The 20,355-nt window shown below is 27.5% G+C and overlaps 2 protein-coding genes across 6 annotated transcripts in view; both read right to left on the bottom strand.

Annotated features, from left to right (window-relative positions):
- Positions 1 to 16,232, bottom strand: part of LOC123265853 (protein sidekick) — a 42,521-nt gene extending 26,289 nt beyond the window's left edge. For 2 of the 5 annotated variants that reach the window (XM_044729793.1, XM_044729794.1), the window contains exon 1: positions 14,934 to 16,231. In XM_044729793.1, the coding sequence (XP_044585728.1) occupies positions 14,934 to 15,030 (97 nt within the window). In that variant the 5' untranslated portion in view covers positions 15,031 to 16,231. Of the gene's footprint in view, positions 1 to 14,933 lie in introns of all 5 variants that reach the window. The other 3 variants (XM_044729792.1, XM_044729791.1, XM_044729795.1) reach the window with 3 other exon arrangements.
- A 927-nt stretch (positions 16,233 to 17,159) lies between these two features.
- On the bottom strand, positions 17,160 to 20,222 carry LOC123265880 (40S ribosomal protein S15Aa). The gene is made up of 4 exons (XM_044729846.1): positions 20,075 to 20,222; positions 19,703 to 19,837; positions 19,458 to 19,623; positions 17,160 to 17,353 (listed from the first exon to the last, which is right to left on the bottom strand). Exons 2-4 carry the CDS (start codon positions 19,833 to 19,835, stop codon positions 17,260 to 17,262), a joined length of 393 nt encoding a protein of 130 aa, XP_044585781.1. The 5' UTR covers positions 19,836 to 19,837; positions 20,075 to 20,222; the 3' UTR covers positions 17,160 to 17,259.
- Between the last annotated feature and the right edge of the window lie 133 nt (positions 20,223 to 20,355).

Below are 20,355 nucleotides of genomic sequence, written 5' to 3'. Positions count from 1 at the left end.
GTATTTAACTCTTTTACCTCTTATTCTCAGTATAGCTCACTAAAATTCTTTAACTCCCCTTTTATACTCCATGGCCTTCTCACCGTGTCCTTTTACTCTTACTCAACATATATATATTTACAAAAAAGGTACGTATACCTATATTTATATGCACGTGTACATATATTATAATTGTGAGTCAGGACATTGGATTTAATTCTTCGAGAGAATGGGATACTCAAAACGAAAGTTTTAACGACATGTGGAATTTTTTTTATATTACTCATTTGCAAAAAAAAAATTTTAATGATCGTTGCAGTTTTTTTTATCTTGCATATGAATATGATATAATATTAAAAATTGTTTACTGGACAGTAGTGTGAATTGATAAAAAAAAAAAAAAAATTCACTTGATTTTACGAATAAATTTATAAAGTTTACTCAAAAAAATTTCCTTAAAAAAAATTTTGTTTGATTTAAAACGATCTAATTTATAAAAAAAAATTTTTTTTATTAATGTAATTGTAACATTATAAAAATTTAATATATAAAATTTATGATTTCACCTGAATTATTTTTAATCAAGCTTGATGACCGCAAAAAATTAATGCACTGTAATTACTGAATGTTTTTATGGTTTGTAGAAGCGACAACTCAATTATTTTGCAGTTACAATTTTTTTTAAGTTAAATTTATGTATTAAAAGTCTATAAATAAGATCTTTTACCTTAATTCATGAATTTGAGCTCGTTTTTTTATTAAAAAAAATTTTAATTAGAAAACTAAAAATATCTATATACAAAAAATTTGCAATCTTTCAACATCAACTACTTGATTATAATTATTTACGAAAACAATTGTTAAAAGTTTTCTCATAATTCCAATTAGATAATAAATATTTTCATATTCAACTGTTCATTGCATTCAATACAGATGAATTCAATTACATCATCTATGAATAAGAGAAAGGAAAAACAAGATAATGATAAATAGAAAAGCAAATTAACATTCAGAAGTATTCTTCATATTCAAGATGATTCTAAGCTATTATTACTGTAACCGATTGTTGTAAGTTAGAGTTTAGAAAATTTTCTTTTTCATAAATTTATTGTTTAAAAGTTAGAACATTTTTTTTTTTTTATTTAAAAAAAATTCTAATGAAAATTTTGGAATATTTTTTTTTTACTAATTCTAAGCGTTTAAAATTTCTTTCTTTTTAAACGATCATGCAAATTTTGGTATAGATTTTTTTTTTATTTTTTAAAAATTTTTTTGTCACTATGTGACTGTCATGACTTGTAAACTATGAATAAAGAACATTTTGCTTTATTAAATAATGATTTTTGTTAAACTGCACTGTACTTTCTTAACTGTTGACATTTTTAAAGATATAAGCTCATCCCGATATTACACTCATCAAGAGCTTTCATTTGAGTACCCACACGCATTTTGATATATTTTCCATAAATACATATATATATAATCTATATAATTATATGAAATATTGATGTGGGAACTCAAATGAAAGGTCTCGATGAATGTAAAGTCGGGGTGAGCTGATATCTTTAAAAATGTTAATAGTTCACAAGATACTAGGTCATTTCTTAATTAAGGATCTGAAGATAGAGCATTTTTGAATGTAGCCCAAATACTTATCATCATAAATTGAATATTGGTGAGAATGATATGAAACCTTGAAAAAACACAACTCCAGGTCAAGACTTTTCTAATGATACCAAATTTAACTATAAATCCCATTTTAAAATATAAGTACACTGACCACAAAACTTTTCTTAGTCTCCTAATAATATAGATTATATATTGAATTTTATTAAAAAAAATTAGCACTAATTTATAGTCAAGTTTTTAATTTTTCCAATTACGTGCTAATATTTATTACTTCCGTTAAAACTTTAAACCTTCAAAATTCTAGATTGTATTGCGTTAGATCTCAGAATGAGAACATGAAAACTAACAAAAAATCACCTTAAAACCTTTCTAATTGTATCATAACTTATTTTAAAAAGTAGACGAAGAAATAGTAAAGAAATAATATAATTTCCATAAAGACCCGTTAAAACTATCGCGATCGCGGCTCCAGGAATCGGTTTTGATTAACAGCAAATAATTTTATTTAAATAGCTGATGAATATGGTTATAAAATTCACGGAACAGCAAGAATAACTCAACTTATAACTGGAAGTTTTGTAAGTAATTCAATAATATTATGTGTACACTATTAGTACATTGTAAAGGCAAATTGGAGTGTAAAAAGTTTATTCTGCTTAACCGAACGGTTTATTGCTCTCAACAATTGCTCGACGAGTTTGTTCAGTCATTCGTAATACATTCCCAATGAATAAAAAATAAAAAATCTAAAGAAGAGAACAAATAGTATAAAGAGTGAATAATGAACGGGAAAAAAATAATAAAAGAACAATTGAGTAATGTAAAGCAACGTAGGCCTCAATCGTACTCAATCAGAGTCACGTACTCGCAAATGCAGCAGTTAAACAAGAGCAAAAGAAGGATAGGAGGAAAGAGAGTAAAGTTAGCTCTAAGTACAGAGGGATAAAGATAGAAATAAAAATTCTGTTGTGAGGGAGAGAACAAATAAGAGCAAGACCGCCCGCCACAACAGCTAAAGATGAAATTTCAAGAGTGTATGCCACTTTAAGGTTCTCTCTTCTCTCCATCTCATCTGCTCTCGAATAATCCTGAGTTTTCCCCCAGCACAGTCTCTTATCTGCTTTTTCGAGCACATCAGCACACCGACATCCCTGCTACCCCATCCGGTTCCCGAGATTAAGACTTTAATTCTATTTCCAGATCCCAGTCTTGTAAAAAATTTTCTTGATATCAAACAAGAAATAATAAAAAAATATGATTAATTTCACACGACGTCTTCTTGTAACGGTGATTCTGACATTCGCAACACCTGGACAACCCCTTTTATATATATATATATATATATATATATATATATATATATATATATATATATATATAATAATATCGACTTGTTCGAGCACCCTTCATTGTCTAGCTATTCGCTGCCCTATCATCTAGAACAGCTGCATACTTGAGTTCCGCTTGATATATAAGTACATATACATAAGTGTATACACTAGCACTAGGGACATCTTCTACTCGTATTTTCATTCATAACATACGTTATGAAGCTTGTACCTTTAAATAGAAAAAATAAACATTTTGTTTCGTTTATTCAAATATCTATTTAAATAGAATATATGGAGTGTTATAAATACCTTAATTGTCGGGTGATTGTCAAATAGATCAAATAAGAAATATTTGTCACAAATTAATTTTTTTTTTAATAATTTATTTATGTGGGATAAATAAATTTGATGTAACAGTTGGTTCAAATTATTTTTTTAGTTGACTTAAATATATCTACTTGCGCCAGAGGTTAAAAGTTTTAAAGCACTCCCCCTCAATAATTTTATCATAGTGAAATTATCAGACATCTGACAATTTTTTTAGTAAATAAACGAGCAACCTTGCAGTCATTATGTGACTGCTGTGACTTGTGAACTATAAATAAATAAAATTTTGCTTTATTAAATAATGACTTTTGTTAAATTGCATTGTACTTTCTTAAATATTGACGTTTTTAAAGATATAAGCTCATCCCGATGTTACACTCATCAAGAGCTTTCATTTGAGTACCCACATGCATTTTGATATATTTTTCATGTATACATATATATAAATATATAAGATATATGAAAAATTGATGTGGGTATTCAAATGAAAGATCTCGATGAATGTAACATCGGGATGAGCTTGTATCTTTAAAAATATCAATATTTCATAAGATAAAAGTTAATTTCTTAATTATTGACATTTTTTAAGATATAAACTGATTTCGATGTTACAGTCATCGAGACCTTTCATTTAAGTACCCACATTGCATTTTTTATATATTTTATATATATATGGTATTAGTGAAATAAATAAATATATAAAATACATGAAAAATTGATGTGGGTACTCAAATGAAAGGTCTCGATGAGTATAATGTCGGGGTGAGCTTATATCTTTAAAAATCTCAATAGTTCACAAGATACACGGTCATTTCTTAATTATGTATCTAGAGATAGAGCATTTTCGAATATAGCTTAAATACTTATCATCATAAATTGACTATCGGTGAGAATGATATGAAACCTTGAAAAGGCACAAATTCAAGTTATGACCTTTGCAATGATACTAAATTTCACTAAAAAAACCGATTTTATCATATGACTATCCTGAACATAAAATTTTTCTTAATCTTTTAATAATGTCGATTATCATGAAAAAAAAATTCTACTTATTGAAATTTGAAGAAACTATGAATGTAATTTTTTTAACTATGATTTATTTTTTAAATAAATCTAAAAAATTATCAAGCATCAAAAAAAAAATGAAGTTTTATACTAAAAAAATATTTGACAATTTTTTTTTCTATTTCGCATAAAAACGGAATTTTTTTTCCAATTTTTTAAAAATTATTCGGCGTTTAAAAATTTCAGTTTAATTATTTTTGATCATAAAAAATAAAAACAAAAATTATTTACCGCAAATAAATAAATTAAACTTATATATTCGCTAAAATACTAAAAATTTTTCTTTAATTCAATCTGTTAAAGAAAGTCTATTATTCGTTATTTGATTAACGGCTTCTAATTGTAGTAACTAGATTTTTTTCCGGAACAATACAAGGTTGATCACCTCTAGAATGCAGAGAATTCACGAGTTAACACGTGGTTGTAAATTATCCAGCGAGCTTCCTGCTGTATGTAGTTTTGGGGAAGTAAGACGCAATGCGCAACATTTTGCAGCGTTTTTATCCGTCTCTCTTGTGTTTCGTCTCAAAGTAGCCTATCAGTCTTGCCTTTTTTTCCGTACTCTACTTCCTCGCTGCTCCATCACCGACACGTTCGCCGTGTAGCAGCAGTTTGAACAGGGTGGAAACACCCGATATCATCGTGGTGAAATCGTCCCTCCAGACTCTACTCCCTTTTTTATGCTGCTCTTCTGCCAACTTTACTTAATAGAATTTCATGTGAGTTGAGTGAACTTTAGACTTTATATAAATCGTTTTTCAATTTGTCTCATTGAATTTCATTTTTTACGTACATTTAACATTTTAGGAACTAACTTTTTTAAACAAAAATAAAAAGTTAATAATTTTTATTTACTTTATCTTAAATTATTCAGTTCAATCTCTGTAAAAAGTCTGTAGTTCGTATAATAAAAAAGTTGTTGTGAATATCAACATAAATTGCGTGTAAAAAAACAATTTACACAAATCTGTATATGTTAGTTTAACATGAGCGGTGTCAAAAATATGAGTTGATTTATGTTGAAAGTTACTGAAATCTATGTTAAAACTCTTTGAAACGGATCCATAAATGTTTATATACATTTAAATCTTATCCGGAACATATATAAGTAACGCGTTAACATGAACACGTGTTTTTGCGTAATATATAAGCCGACAAAACAATAAATAATAAAATTAAGTGCTTAAAATTTTTATCCATTTTTTAAAAAGAGTTTTTTATCGTTAACTAAAGCGCCAGGTACCAACGAATAATAAAACCTATAGCTAAGGGATATTTACGATAAAATATAAAATATATATAATTTATACTGAGAAAAAAGTTTCTTTTAAAAAAAATGGGCATCATCATGACAAGAAATTAATTTGTTAATAAATTTACTCTGAGAAAAATTTTTATTTCTTCAGCTAAGAAATGAAATTGTTTAGAATTTTTAACAAATTAATTTCTTGTCATAATAATGCCCATTTTTTTTAAAAGAAATTTTTCAGTGTAATCGACGAGTTTTGATGTTAATTATTATCCAAGTATATTTTTTTAAATATAAACAGATAAAGGTTACTTTTACCAAAAACAAAAGTCGGGTAATGAGGCCTACTTTAACACAATTAAGATCTTAGTAGAGTTATTTTAAATGAACAAAGTTGAAAAAACTTTGAATAGTTTTATAGAAAAAAAAAAAAAAATAAAATTATGTCCCGACAATTTTTTTTTAAATTTTAAGTTTGAAAATGGACTATATAAATTGATATTTCTTAGAAACAACCCCGGAAGTAAAACATGAAACTTTTACAAAATAACTTTTTAACTTTAAATGGAATTGTGATTTGTATACTTTTTTCCCTACACTATTTTTGCCGCTAAACTCTCTTTAGATAGTTTTCTTATTTATATTTTATAAAAAAAATCCTTAAATTTTATTAACATAAAAAATTTTTTAGTTTTCATTAAAAATATCTCTTAAATAAGCTTAATTAGTATTAAAAGCATTGTTTTATTTTTTTTTATTAAAAATATTGCTATAAATTCAAATATTTATGCTGAAAATTGTAAGAATTAAATTTTCCATTACAAAATTTTATTAAAAGATTTCTTCTCAAAAATTATAAATAACATTTAATAGACTAAATAGAAAAAAAAATTAACTTGAATCAAGAAAAAAATTCTTAAACCAAGAAAATAATTTTGTCTTGGATCAAAACGAAAAATTTTTGAATCAACTAAAATTTATTTAAACTAAGAAAAATTTCTTAGTTTAAGAAATTTTTTACTCAAATCAAGAATATTAAATTTTTCAAAACTATTTATTTGATTCAAGTAAATTTTGTTTTCTGTGTATATGTGTCTACATTGAAAGAAACTTTGTCCCCTACAAAATGAAAATTTCAACAATAAAAAAATCACAGAATAAAAGAGCTGAATAGCAATATTTTTAAGAAAACAAAGTTACATTCCCACGATAAATCGACAAGAAAATCTAAAGCCGAAATTTTCCGACGCATACAATAAAATTTTCTTATATATCTTTAAACCGAAACATCTGCCTACAGCTCCCTTAAAGAGAAACTGTCTCACAAATAATAGCCGGAAAGTGCAAAGACGAAAGTTCTTGTGAGTATTATAACTGAATAAAACTTTCTTTATGCTCAGATTGGCTGAAGCGAAATTCCGGTCGATGATCTGTACGATAGCAGCCATTAGCTCATCAACAATTATTTAATTGTCTGGTTCGACATAGATATTCATCATCATCACTTATTCACTTAAATCTGTGAATTAAAAAACGAAAATAAGAAAAAAAATTGCATCACATGTTCTTCATTATTATCCAACGTGATTTGCTCTATTAATTGTAATTTATGAACTCTTGTAATTAATTTAATCATCATCTTACATTTGAAAGTGTAAGTTTTTTTTTTTAATTGTCCTCGCAGCGAAAGTTCATTCAAAAACAACCAGCATAGTAACTCTATCAGTTTAAATATAATTTTTCCCTATTAAAAATAAATCCAGACTCTCAGACAATTATTTATAAAATACGTCTTGTTAAATTATCTGTTAATTTATCTTGTTTTCACAAAAGGCCCCTTTTCTTTCTAAGACTGGTATTTTATTCCGAAATAAAACCAACAAGGTAATAATCGTTATTCTTATTTTAAAGTTTATATTTTCATTAACTTCATTTCTTCCTTAGATTTTTTTATTACCCAGCTGTTGCCTGGCATAAGTTCTCGTGTCAAAGGAATTAGAATAACGTAAGTGGAGTAAACTTGAATTGCGTATGGAACTTGCCACAGAAAATAACTAATATAAGTAAAGGGCGTTTCTCTGTAATCGTGTTCTTCGTCACAGCTTTCTTCTCTCTTGCATCATAAACTGTTTTTAGACTAGGTATAGAATAATAATAAAGAGTATAAGTAAGCTAGCTAAAGAAATTGGTCTATCGATATTTCTGTGAGCATAAAGGTCTACTGGCTTTACTCCAACTTCCAACTCCAGCACGATATTATTTTCTCCAATACTGCGGAAATTTTAAAAACCCATAGCATACCAAGTCAGCAAAATGAAGAAAAAATAAATAAAAGTTGCTATGGTGGGTTATTTTATTTTTCTATCTAAACAACCTGTGCCGTCTTAGAACAAACGTGTGGTGACTAACGTGACGCTAGACCACAAAGGTACAGATAGAGGATAGAGGAGTAAAAAAAGAGGAATAATCTCTGAAGAAAGAGTAAAAAAGAACCGCGATACGAGTTAGAGTAGAATGTCTCGTGGTATCGTGGTCTCGGGGCCAGTGACCGCCCCCGGCAAGGCTCTCTTACTCCTTCTTCTTTTAAAACTCCTGTTTCTTATATTTTTTATTATTATTATTCCTCATTCGTCCCTTTACTGCCTATGCCACTACTGAGCACACTTACTACTTCTTGATCAGCCTTTTCATTCTGTTCCTCTTGCTCATTTCCAAGGCATCTCTCCCTCCATTTTCTTCTTCCTCTACTCTTGTACACGTTAGTGAATTGTAATTGTGTATGTGGGTACTTTAAGTATTCCCGCAACAGCTTACAGCTTACGCATTAAAGGCTCATAAGAGTATATACGCACGTAAAGTCAAGTCGACGAGCCGGTACTTTTACTTGGAAAATATTGTAGATGGCAAACACGTGTGCTGGATGTACGTCTGCTCATTGCATTCCATACTCTTATAAAATCTATTGCTTTCTTAACTCAACTTTTATATAGATGGAGATTTATAGTAGGTATATATTCAGCATCCATCATATAACAGGATTACATCGACGCTTTAGGTAGATAAGTGTCTGGCTTCATTTTTTCAGAAAATTTTTTTTTTGTATTGCTTTTTGAGAAATATTTTGATTCATGGATCCTGAAATTTATGATTATTAATGTAATTGATATTTAATAGTGAAAACTTTCAATTTTATATGTATATAATACTACAATTGATTTGTTTTGAACAGTAATAGTATTTTCGTTATTAATATTAATGTTAAACTGCTTATATTTATGATAATAAAAGCTGACAACTATTGATTTTAAAAATTTTTATAACAAGTTAATTACAAAAATTTCCACTAATAATGTTTTTTAATTTTCACACGCGGAACTTTTTTCGTAATAATTTCATTGCTATAAAGTTAGAAAAAAATTTCTAATGTGTCAACTTCAGTGTGATCTTATTTTTTTATAGAATTTAGTAATAATTTTTTTTAATTACTAATTTCACAATTAGTAATTTTGTTTTCTAGTTAATTTTCTCAATAATTACTAATACATTTTCCTAATTTCTGGTTTATTTTTTAATTAATAATATTTTCAACAAATTCTTAATTTTAGAAGAAAAAGCTTTGTTATTTCATTCCGTAATTATTAATTTTTCAAAACAATTAATAAAAATTTTTTGTTAATTTATAATTAAAAAAAAAAATTAAATATAGTTGGATTAGCGAGTCTTTGCGCTTCGGGTATTTTCGATTTTTGCCTTCATCATCTAATTTTTATAGCTAATACATGCGTTTCGATAGCAAAAACAAATTAAATGTATCCTTACGCTAACCATATGCATTTAATATTTAATATTTAATATTTAATATTTAATATTTAATATTTTAAGCACATATTTGAAATGGTGGGGGCAAAAACAAAAATACCCGAAGCGCAAAGACTCGCTATAATCCAACTATATTAAAAATCTAAAAATCAAATAATGCAATTATATGGATCAAGTTCTAACTTTTTTTAGAACTTTAAAAAGAAAATTGTCTAAAAAAAAGTTACTAGACAACATAATTATAATATGTAGATAAATTCTTCAATATAATGTACTTAATAAACAAAATTTCTAACAACACTTCATATTTCTTCATTAATTTTATAATTTTTCTATAATTAAAATATTTTTGCATTCACTTAAAAAATTAGAAAAATCGCTAATGAGAGCGTTGATATCAATGACTCCCTTTATATTTCAGTAATAAATTTACTATGTCGATCTATTCCTCAAACTTTTATCGGTCCATTCTAAAAATAATGTGAAGAAATGATTTACACGCTTGAGAAGTATTTAAATTTCACAAGTTGATTTTTTCATCTTCAAAGTTCATAAGACCCAACAAAATGTATCGTAATATATACGAATGTATCATCGAGCGAGTGGAGTCATTTCACGGTGGATGATCGTCTGACTTGCGATCAACACTAGATAGCTCACTGCATTGTATTGTATACTTCTACTGTTACATATTACACACTTAATAGTTTAACTTAAGCAGAGCCGTAGTGGTAAAGTTTGTAGTGGATATCTCTTACATTACAATACAAACAAGTACTCTAGCGTAACTACACATCCAGTTTTCCACTCGACGTCGTATAGTTTTTTTTAAATCATCATCATTTTCTTCTATCCAATCCTCGATCTCCCAGCCATGAAGCTCTCGATTTCTTCGTCATTGGCTGGATCTAAGATCATCTTCTGTTACCTTATTGAGATATAATTTATTATGTCCAGCATAACTTGAAATAAATAATTAGATAAATAAAATAATTTTGTTCTCATCGTTGAATTAAAGATTGACATTTTTTCTATGATATGTGTCAACGATAATTAATGGTTCTATAAATATCGAGTAGATATTTTAGTATGTATCTTTTTTCTACTCACTAGAAAAACCACTCGGAAGTGAAGATATTTTCCGTATGGGCAGATGTTCTCAGTCTAAAATAAAAATTTATAACCATCAGTTTAAGATGAAATGATTTCAAGAAACAATTTTTAGGTAGATTTCTTTAGAAATCTATCTATTGTAGCCGTTCTCATGTCGTAATTTTAAGAAAATTTTGTCATGTTTCATTTCATCGAGTAATGTCGAAAAATGGCATTTGCTCAAAAGTTTATACATGTATATATCTGATTACGGATATATATGTGATATAACGCGCCATGTCAGCAGGATTGCGCCCACAGTTCTTAACCGATCTTTATGAAATTTTGTGAGCTCATTCTGTGAATCAATACCAAGATCAAGTTCGAAGATGAGCAAAATCGGCCGGTTAGTTTACGAGTTGTGGGTGTTTGAAAATTTTTTTCCTTCTCAAAAAATTTTAAATTTCGTATATTTTATGAAAATAATTTTCCAGATGTAAAAGATAAATGAAATCTATCAAATTTATCTTAAAATTCATTTAATTACCTTCGATTTAAACTATCATTTGTCTAGTTTTGATGATTTTTTCAAATAATTCCGTGATTTTGAAAATTTTCAAAAATTTTTCAATAAACGTATTTCGGCCCTTTTTCTTCAGATAATTTTTAAGCAGTAAAAGATAGCTTGAATCTATCAAATTTATTTAAAAATTCACATAATTATCTTCAATTCGAGCCTTTTTCAATTTATTTCGTAGTTGGGAAAATTAAAAAAAAATAATTTTTAGCTTTATCGTCAAATAAAATTCATATATTACAATTCCTATTTTCTAAATAGTGTTCTTGTCAATATTCAAACAAGAAATCTACCTATCCATGTCGGGTGTGGCCGAATGACGCTTTTTATTAAACTTCTATCAGACTTTTGAACTCGACGAGCTCAAAATAACACATAAATTATTTATAAAAACGTCACAAGTGCAATTTTAAGCGCTTAGATATAAAATTAGCGGGAAGTTGCAGGGATGGCCTTTACATAGAAAGAAAAATTTCTTTACTGGAATAAAATTCTTGGCTCAAGAAAATTTTCGGATGCCTAAAAGAAGACCGAAATTGTGTTGGCCGAAGTAAAATTTTTCTTGAAATTCTATTTTTGGTGGAAGTCATTTTTTCTTAATTCAAATTATCATAAATACTTGATACAATAAATTTTTATATTTGATCAAGATTTTTAGATACTTTAGGGAAGCAGCGCTACTTACTTCAACTAAAAAAAAAATTTTTTCACCTTGAAAAAATTTTTCTCTTGAATATTTGATACCCATTCTATATTGTTTTAGCGTGCAATTATACATATTGAATGAAAAAAAATGATTCAATATTATTTGATCTTCCCATTTAACATATTAATCAATAAAAATATTAATGAAAATTTACTTCTATCTTTATATTTAATTTTTTGGAGCAAGAGAAATTTTCTCAAGACAAGAAAATTTACTTCTATCAAGAACTAAATTTTTTGGAGCAAGAGGCTGAATTTTCTCAAAACAAGAAAATTTTTTTGACTTAAATAAATTTTCTTGGATCAAGATACGTATTTCTTAAAGCAAGAGAATTAATTTTGTTGGAATAAATGAAATTTTTTGTCAAAAAAAAATTTTTTTTCGCTCAAGGAAATAATTAGGAAGAAGAATATTTTCTTGGCTTAAGTGAAGCTTTTTTTCTGTGTAGGACCAACCGTTTTTCTAATTGTTTTACCTTATGTTTCGGGTTAGGTTAATTTTTAGTACCTCCAGTTGTATAAATTGTAGAAATGGGTTTTAAAAATTTTTAAAAAACATCGGCGTCAAGAAGAGTGTGTGGAACATCAGAATTATACGGTGGGAAAGACATTGTACGTTTATTCTACGTGAATAGAACGCAGGTGAATGGTAAAAACGAGGCCGATGCGGTTCTCTAGAGGTACCAGAGGGGTTTGAGGCGAGGGAGGTATATCCGGCGGACGACGCGTTAGCGTTCCTGGCGTGTTTCCGAGGACGAAGGACAGGATAAGGGCTACGCTACGTTGTACTCAATATAACGAGTGATTAAAGTAAGGAGGGCGTGTAGAATCACGCAAATCCAATTGTCTTCTTTTTAAAATATTCTTTTTTTAAACAAAACGTTTTCCTCTTCTTTTTTTTTCTTTTCATTATATTTTACGCCACTTGCTCTGTCTCGGATTAACTTATAAATATTTCATTTTATTTGTATAATATTTTATATTTTATATTACTTGTTCTTGATCTGAAGTTTGCAGACTACATACTCGGTGGTATTTTGTTGTCTACGAAGGTATAGAAACAAGTAAAGCTGTTTAGTATTATATTATGGTTTTCACGGATGAGAGAATCAGGTTCTCGATCAAGAATGATAATAGACGATGAGTACTAGTTGCTAGTAGAAGACGTTTTCTTTACTTGGCTCTCTACTCATCTGAGTCACATACAAGCGGTGAGACAGGTTTGCTTGTTGCTTGTTGCTTGTTGCTCGCATGCCAACTAATTGCCGATATAATGCGATGAAACTCTACTGCTGGCTGTTGATCTACACCAGATGACCTCGAACATACTGGAGGAAATAAGCGTAATCCTCGATCCTGTATGATACCAGTTAATCGGCACACCAGCTTTATTTCCTTTACTTTAATAATTTTATTTTATCTTCAACCACCTGAAAATAAAACATTACATCACATTACATACAACGTGTTAACATTGAGTGTGTAAATAATCCACCGAATGGAAGACTAAAGCAAGCCAGGTCTTATTATATACTATAGTAGATAGAGTAATTCCTGATGCGATCATTCGAAGCTTGCTCTTATCTTGCCCAAAGAAATAAAATGACATCTGATCCGGATGAATAAACACTTGCAGGCGTTTATGACAAGTGTCTAAACTGTCCAAACTAACGCCTACGGTGTACCAGGTCAACAATTTAACTCAATTCGTTAATTGACAGATTAAACCATCGTAATAAATCGTAATTAAAGTCACAATTACTTTCTTCTTTCATTTTAATTCTTTTATTTCCTCTTCTTCTCTGTCTATCTTATTTTCAATTATGATAGTAGATATCTACACAGAAAAAAGGTTCGCTTGAGCCAAGATAATATTTTTCTTCCTAATTATTTTCTTGAGCGAAAAAAATTTTTTTTTTTGACAAGAAATTTCATTTATTCCAACAAAATTAATTCTCTTGCTTTAAGAAATACGGATCTTGATCCAAGAAAATTTATTTAAGTCAAGAAGATCTTCTTGTTTTGAGAAAATTCAGCCTCTTGCTCCAAAAAATTTAATTCTTGATAGAAGTAAATTTTCTTGTCTTGAGAAAATTTTTCTCTTGCTCCAAAAAATTAATTATAAAGATAGAAGTAAATTTTCATTAATATTTTTATTGATTAACATGTCAAATGGAAAGATCAAATAATATTGCATCTTTTTTTTTCATTCAATATGTATAATTGTACGCTAAAATAATATAAAATGGGTATCAAATATTCAAGAGAAAAATTTTCTCAAGGTGAGAAAATTTTTTTCTCAGCAGAAGTAAGTGGCGCTGCTTTCCTAAAGTATCTAAAAATCTTGATCAAATATAAAATTTTATTGTATCAAGTATTTATGATAATTTGAATTAACAAAAAATTACTTCCACCAAAAATAGAATTTCAAAAAAAATTTTTACTTCGGTCTTCCTTCAGACATCCGAAAATTTTCTTGAGCCAAGAATTTTGTTCAGCTAAAATTCTTTCACTCGTCGATACTCTGGCGCCCTTCAGCACCCCATTGAATTATTATATAGATACATAAACGAGCTTACGTTGCAGATGTGAAACACCTCGTTAATAATCAATTCAAAACTCTCAGCATAACAGATGCGGCTTTGTGACCCAGAAAAAAAATTTCCTAGGGAGATTATTCGCTCTGCGGTTTTTTCTACTACCAAATCGGGGTTAGATTATTTCTATTTGATAGCCGGTGTTGCTAAAGGGGATTTAAGTATTATTTCTAGGGCGTGGTGAATGTTTTGATATATAAGTTCTTGTTTCTCCATTTTTAAAAGCCCCAGTCAGTTTATTCTTCAATCCCATTAAAATTCTCCGGTTATTTACTCCACCAAATTATTTTTAGGTTAATTTTCATTAATAAGCGACGTGGAAATTGGTATTGATGATTCAGCTGAATTGTAGACTATTATTATTATTCTATCCTCTGCGTCATTTTATCTTCAATGAATATTTTTTTATTACAATCTTACTATACGCTAATGTTTAAATAGTTTCCTAGTAGAGATAATTTATAAAAAAATATTACCTTATCGTGTATTAAGTAAACACATGCATAGTTATAAAAGATAAAATGAAATATTTAAAGAATGAAGAAATAAAATAAAAAACGTACCAGCAGCACCAGAAATATTGTCCGTGTTGAGAAGAATATAAACCGTAAAAAGAGCAACGAGTCTTCGAACTCGTCCTCCAGACGACCTCATAGTCATCTTTAAAAAATCCGCGTCCTTTGTCGCAAATAAGTCAATCCTTTGGTCATATATATTATGTGTATATATCCTCGTAACACAGTTAAATAATACCAATAAAACAATAACAATTATTTTTATAACAAATAATAAATAATGTATGTTTTGCTTTTAAAATAACAATATAAACGAACTCCCGAACTTTCACACGCTGAAACGGTTCCACCGAGTTCTCTTCATTGTCCAACGCAGTGTCTACTTCCTTTTTAGACTTATCACAATTCAAACAATCTCACCAACAATCATACGAAGAAAATAGTCTTATTTTTCTTTCTGGTACAATTAACAATTCGTTACATTAAATAAAAATAATACATAATAAATATTTAAGAGACGTGACGTAAAAAATCGTTAGATAAACAATACACTTTAAGTCGTCGCCGAGGAAATAGTTTCCAAGGTAAATAAAAAATAATAGTAGTAATCACCTGTCTCTAATTAATTTGCGTGTCTTCATTTTTTAATTAATCTATTACTTTAGCCTTAATTGTGTAATTATTTTATTTGTTATTTGTTAATAAAATAATAGTATTTCTTCCTCGCTCTCCATCCGGGAAATGTCAAATTGACGTTCATGACACAAATAAATATTTTTTACATTATCTATTATTACAGTCATTAAATAACCATCAGGATAATGCGATTATTATCATTGGGTAGATTGACAATCAGTTTTTCTAAATAATTCGTGAGATTAATATTTCTTCTCGAGTAAACATTTAAAAACTTTCACTTTTTAAAACCTGAGCACAATAAATAATTTATTATTCAATTTTATAAAATAATCACTGGGTTATTTAAACATAAAATATATCACTTTGCTTTAAACACACATTCACCTGGAATACAGTCAAACATAAACCTGGCAACCCTGTGGACTCTTTTTACCTGGCATCAGGTTGTGGCTTCGTTACCCTATTGTTCCATAAAAAACTTTTACATTCACAAATGTTTTTTTTTATTTTTTAATTATTATTCTTGATGGTTATTAATTTACTTGCTGGTACGTGTAATTGAATTTACGAGTACGTAAAGTGATGAAGAGTACGTGAAATAAATAGTAAATAACTGAGCTCACTCGTGGTCGAACGCGAATCCCGCCGAACGCACGTCAAAGACTCGTTTTCTTTCTTGAGAAGTTTGGAATGTAACTTGAATATACACAACGGTAGGAACTCGATTTGTATTGGTAGAATAACCGACCAATCCTCGCAGAGGTGCATACACCATATGCTGTATTTACTTTCGAGAGCGGGGATTAGTTTTTAAATTGACAAGTGTACTTTCAGTGACATCTATTGACTATTTTCATTACTTCTCAGATCAAACAGGTGATTTTCATTTTTTTTTTTTTTTTTTTTTTTTTTTCAAATGAAATTATAAAATATTTATATCAAAATTAATTTATGATACTAAAGTTAGCCATCTTTGTTTTTGATTTTTTTAAATAATTAAATTAGAACAAAAAAATATTTTTAAAAAATTGCACTTACAGTTTTTTACAAATGAAAATTTTCTTTTTTTTGTAATCATTTTTTCAATAAAAAAAATTTTTAAATGTCGGCTAACTTAATTTTCATAATTAATTTAGCAGATATTTAATAATTTTTGTTACAAATACATTTAGGCAAAAAAAAAATTGAGATATTTTAAAAAATTAAAAATGCAATTTTTTTAAAATAATTTTTCGGAACAAATTTGTTGAATAAAATTAAAAAATTGTCAAGTGACTGCTAACTTTAATTACATAATATTTATGACACTGAGTTTAGCAGATATCTAAAAATTTTTCATAACAATTCAATTATAATGAAAAAAAATGTAATAAAAAAATTCTTTAGAAAGAAATTAAAAAAAATTTAGGTTCGAATTTTTAAGAATATATTTTTGTAATTGATTAATTATAAAAATTTCAAGAGCTATTACGTGTCTACTAATTTCAGTATTATAAATATTTGATAATTACACGTAAAATGTAAGTATCAATAATTTTTATATGTTGAAGAATATTAAATTCTACAAAATTTCGAGTTGAAAAACTTAATGTTAGATTAATGAATTAAAGGATTTGTCAAATAATAAAAATTATATAGTTGTTAATTTGCATCAACATTCACTGATTTTTTATTAAAAAATCAATAATTAAAATTGATACAAGGTTTTTTTTTTTAATTTTTTTTTATAAATTATTCAAAAGAAGAATCCTAGGATTTTGCCTCCCAAGTGTTTTCTTCTTGCTTCTTCGTGGTCCATGATACCTCCACTGGTTGTCAACACAACGTATCTGTTAATAAAAAATATATATTAATTAGAATGAATAATGATAATTCATAATATTATTTTTAATATGAAATTTTAATGAAATTAGGCAACTATTTTTTTTGTGGCTTGTATAAGTAAATTTACAAAAATTATAATAATAAAAATAAGTTACAACTCTTTGTGAATATTTTTTTAATTTTCACTGTAAAATTATTTAATTTAATAGAAAAATTTCAATTTTCGACCGTTAGCTATATTAAATAACAAATTTAATTTTTTTTGGTTAACATATTTAATAAAATTTCGTTAATATAACACTAAGTAGTTCAAGCTTTAATATTTTATCGTTATTTTCAAAAAATTATTTTTTTTTTCACCTTTTAAATTAAATTAGTGAAATAAAATACAAATAATTAAAAAATTTATGACCATCAAAATTTTGACATATTTACAGGTGTGCCATATAAAAGTCTACCATGAGTACATCTATATCAATAACGTTTTTCTCATATCAGATATACCATATGTAATCTCTAATATTTTAAAAGTTTACCAAAATAAATCTCGGTTACATAAAATGCTTACCATTTTAAATTTCTACCAGAATATAATCTTACCATAGTAAAAATGTACCCGAAGTATTTTACCATATTGAAACGCTACCAGAAAACATGCATGTTACCACATTTTCTGGTAGTGTTTTAATATGGTAGAAATATTTCTGGTACTGTTTTACTTTGATAGGCTTTTATTTTAAAAAAAATTTCAACTGGTAAGCTTTTTATATGAAACAGAATACATATGGACTATATGATATAGGAAAGTTTACATTTGTATACTTCTACTCCTGGTAAACTTTTATATGGTACACCGGTAAATACGCCAAAATTTTTGAGAAAATAATAATAGTTAGCAATTATTTGTTCAAAAATAAGATAATTTGATATTTTACTCCAAAATCACATCAAAATTTAATGTGATTCAAAAATTAAAAGTGAAATTGAATCGATCAACACAGAAAATTTTTAAATATTGTAAATTGTTTAAAGAGATTTTTAAAAATATATGCTTAATAAAAATGATGCATAAAGATACTCTAAAAGTTAAATAATCAATGTAAACGTTGAATAATTATTAGTGTCTTTGTTTTATCATATATTTTAAAAATTAGAAAAACTAAAACCTTCATGAAAATGAGGTTAGCCGACATTTCAAAAGTTTTAGAAATTTCTTATTGGAAAAATTTATATTAACCCTTCAGCACTCTCACAAAACGATTTACTATCATTACTCGCGCGATGAGAAAAACTCTCACGCCTTTTGTGGAAGCGCACGCATGCTTATAGCCCCTTTAATTTAAAAAATCTCAAACAAGATAAATTTTTTAAAACAAAAAAAAATTGACTTATTTAAAAATAATATTTAATAATAATACATCCAAACACAAATGCACTCTTACGGGAACCTCCGAACTGTACCGATCAGACCCGATTTTTTAAATTCTGACCCCTCTACTTTACTATTGCGATGAGAAAATATCTCACACAGTTAATAAAATTTATTTTATTTTTTTATAGTATAGAACAATTTAAATAATAATATTGCAATCTGAAATAATATTAATTTTTTGGCAGATAGAAAAAAAATCACATAGTCATTCCATTTGAAATTTGAAAGAAAATTTGAGTTATTGATGAGCATGAGAGAAAATCTCATAGCGAGAGTGCTGAAGGGTTAAGAATTTTGTAAAAAAAATTTCACATGTGAAAAACTTGGAAACTAATAAGTGCAATTTTTTAGAAATATCTTTATAGTTAAAATTCAATTAATAAAAAAAATCTAAAATTTTTCAATGTCCGCTAACTATGAAAATTATGTTAGCCAACATCTAAAAATATTTAGAAATTTTTTTATTGAAAAAGTTATTACAAAATAAATTTCATTTATAAAAAACTTGAAAAACTGTAAGTGCAATTTTTAAAAAGTAATTTTTTATTCTAATTCAATTATTGAAAAAAAATCAAAAAATTAAAAACGTCGGCTAACTTTAGTATTATCTGCTAACTTCAGTGTAATTCTTTTCAATATTTAAAAAAATAATATCATAAAAAATAAATGAAAATTACCCAAATTGACGAGAAGGCAAGAGATTGTTCGTCCACTTCTCAATATCAGTAATTGGAACATCAAATCTTGGAGAAATGACTCCACATTTGTTCAACCTTCCAGAAAGGTTTACAACAATTTTACCACTACGGTGGTCATCAACAATTTCAAATTCGCCGATGTAACCTTCAATAAAAATAAATAATCAATACAAAATTCTCCTAAAAAGACAAATAGTAATTAAAAAAATAAAAAAAAAAATTACCATGCTTCATCATCACAGTAAGAAATTTGACGATGACTTTGGAGCAAGGTCTCAGAAGCACTTGCCTCTTGTTGCGTTTTTCAGCATTGTTAATACTCTTGAGAGCATCACTGAGAACATTCATTCGCACCATGGCTGTGAATAACGATAAAAAATAAATTAGTACACAAAAAAATAATTAAACAATGCACGTCACATTGCAGGGCAAGTGATAGATCATAACCTCACTTAATAGCACTCTAATTAACGCTTGACGAATAACTTAATTTAATGCCAAGGGTGAAAAATATAAATTGTTAATTAATCAGCCATAAATATTCTACCAAAAAAACGAAAAATAATAATTTATTTATTTAATTAAACATGGATTACCTGCGATTTAATTTTTGTTTATCGCGGACCGACTGACACGAAAAATTCGCTCGTGTATAAAGGACCTAAGTTGTGAACGTTCGTTGGAACCAGCCCTCGAAATGAATTCCGACCAATCATGTGTCTTTAATTTCTTACCGACAGTAGGGAAGAAATAAAATAACTTTATAATTTTTTATCCAGATGGCGTGTGCTGTCAAAATTAAATAGGAAATGAACTATACATACTGTTATTATTATTATTCACTATTCCTGTTGTTAGATTAACCAGACAGTTCGTA

Source organism: Cotesia glomerata, linkage group LG5 (genome assembly GCF_020080835.1).
Source record: "Cotesia glomerata isolate CgM1 linkage group LG5, MPM_Cglom_v2.3, whole genome shotgun sequence".
In the NCBI taxonomy this organism is placed as follows: Eukaryota; Metazoa; Arthropoda; class Insecta; order Hymenoptera; family Braconidae; genus Cotesia; species Cotesia glomerata.
The sequence above is the reverse complement of the archived record's forward strand: the minus strand, read 5'-3'. Positions and strand labels throughout refer to the sequence as shown.

Coding starts and splice junctions, on each gene's coding strand:
- LOC123265880 (XM_044729846.1), bottom strand. CDS start 19,835: ATGGTGCGAATGAATGTTCTCAGTGATGCTCTCAAGAGTATTAACAAT. Junction 19,624..19,702: donor TACTGTGATGATGAAGCATG/GTAATTTTTTTT, acceptor TTTTTATTGAAG/GTTACATCGGCGAATTTGAA. Junction 17,354..19,457: donor TTGCCTTCTCGTCAATTTGG/GTAATTTTCATT, acceptor TTTTATTAACAG/ATACGTTGTGTTGACAACCA.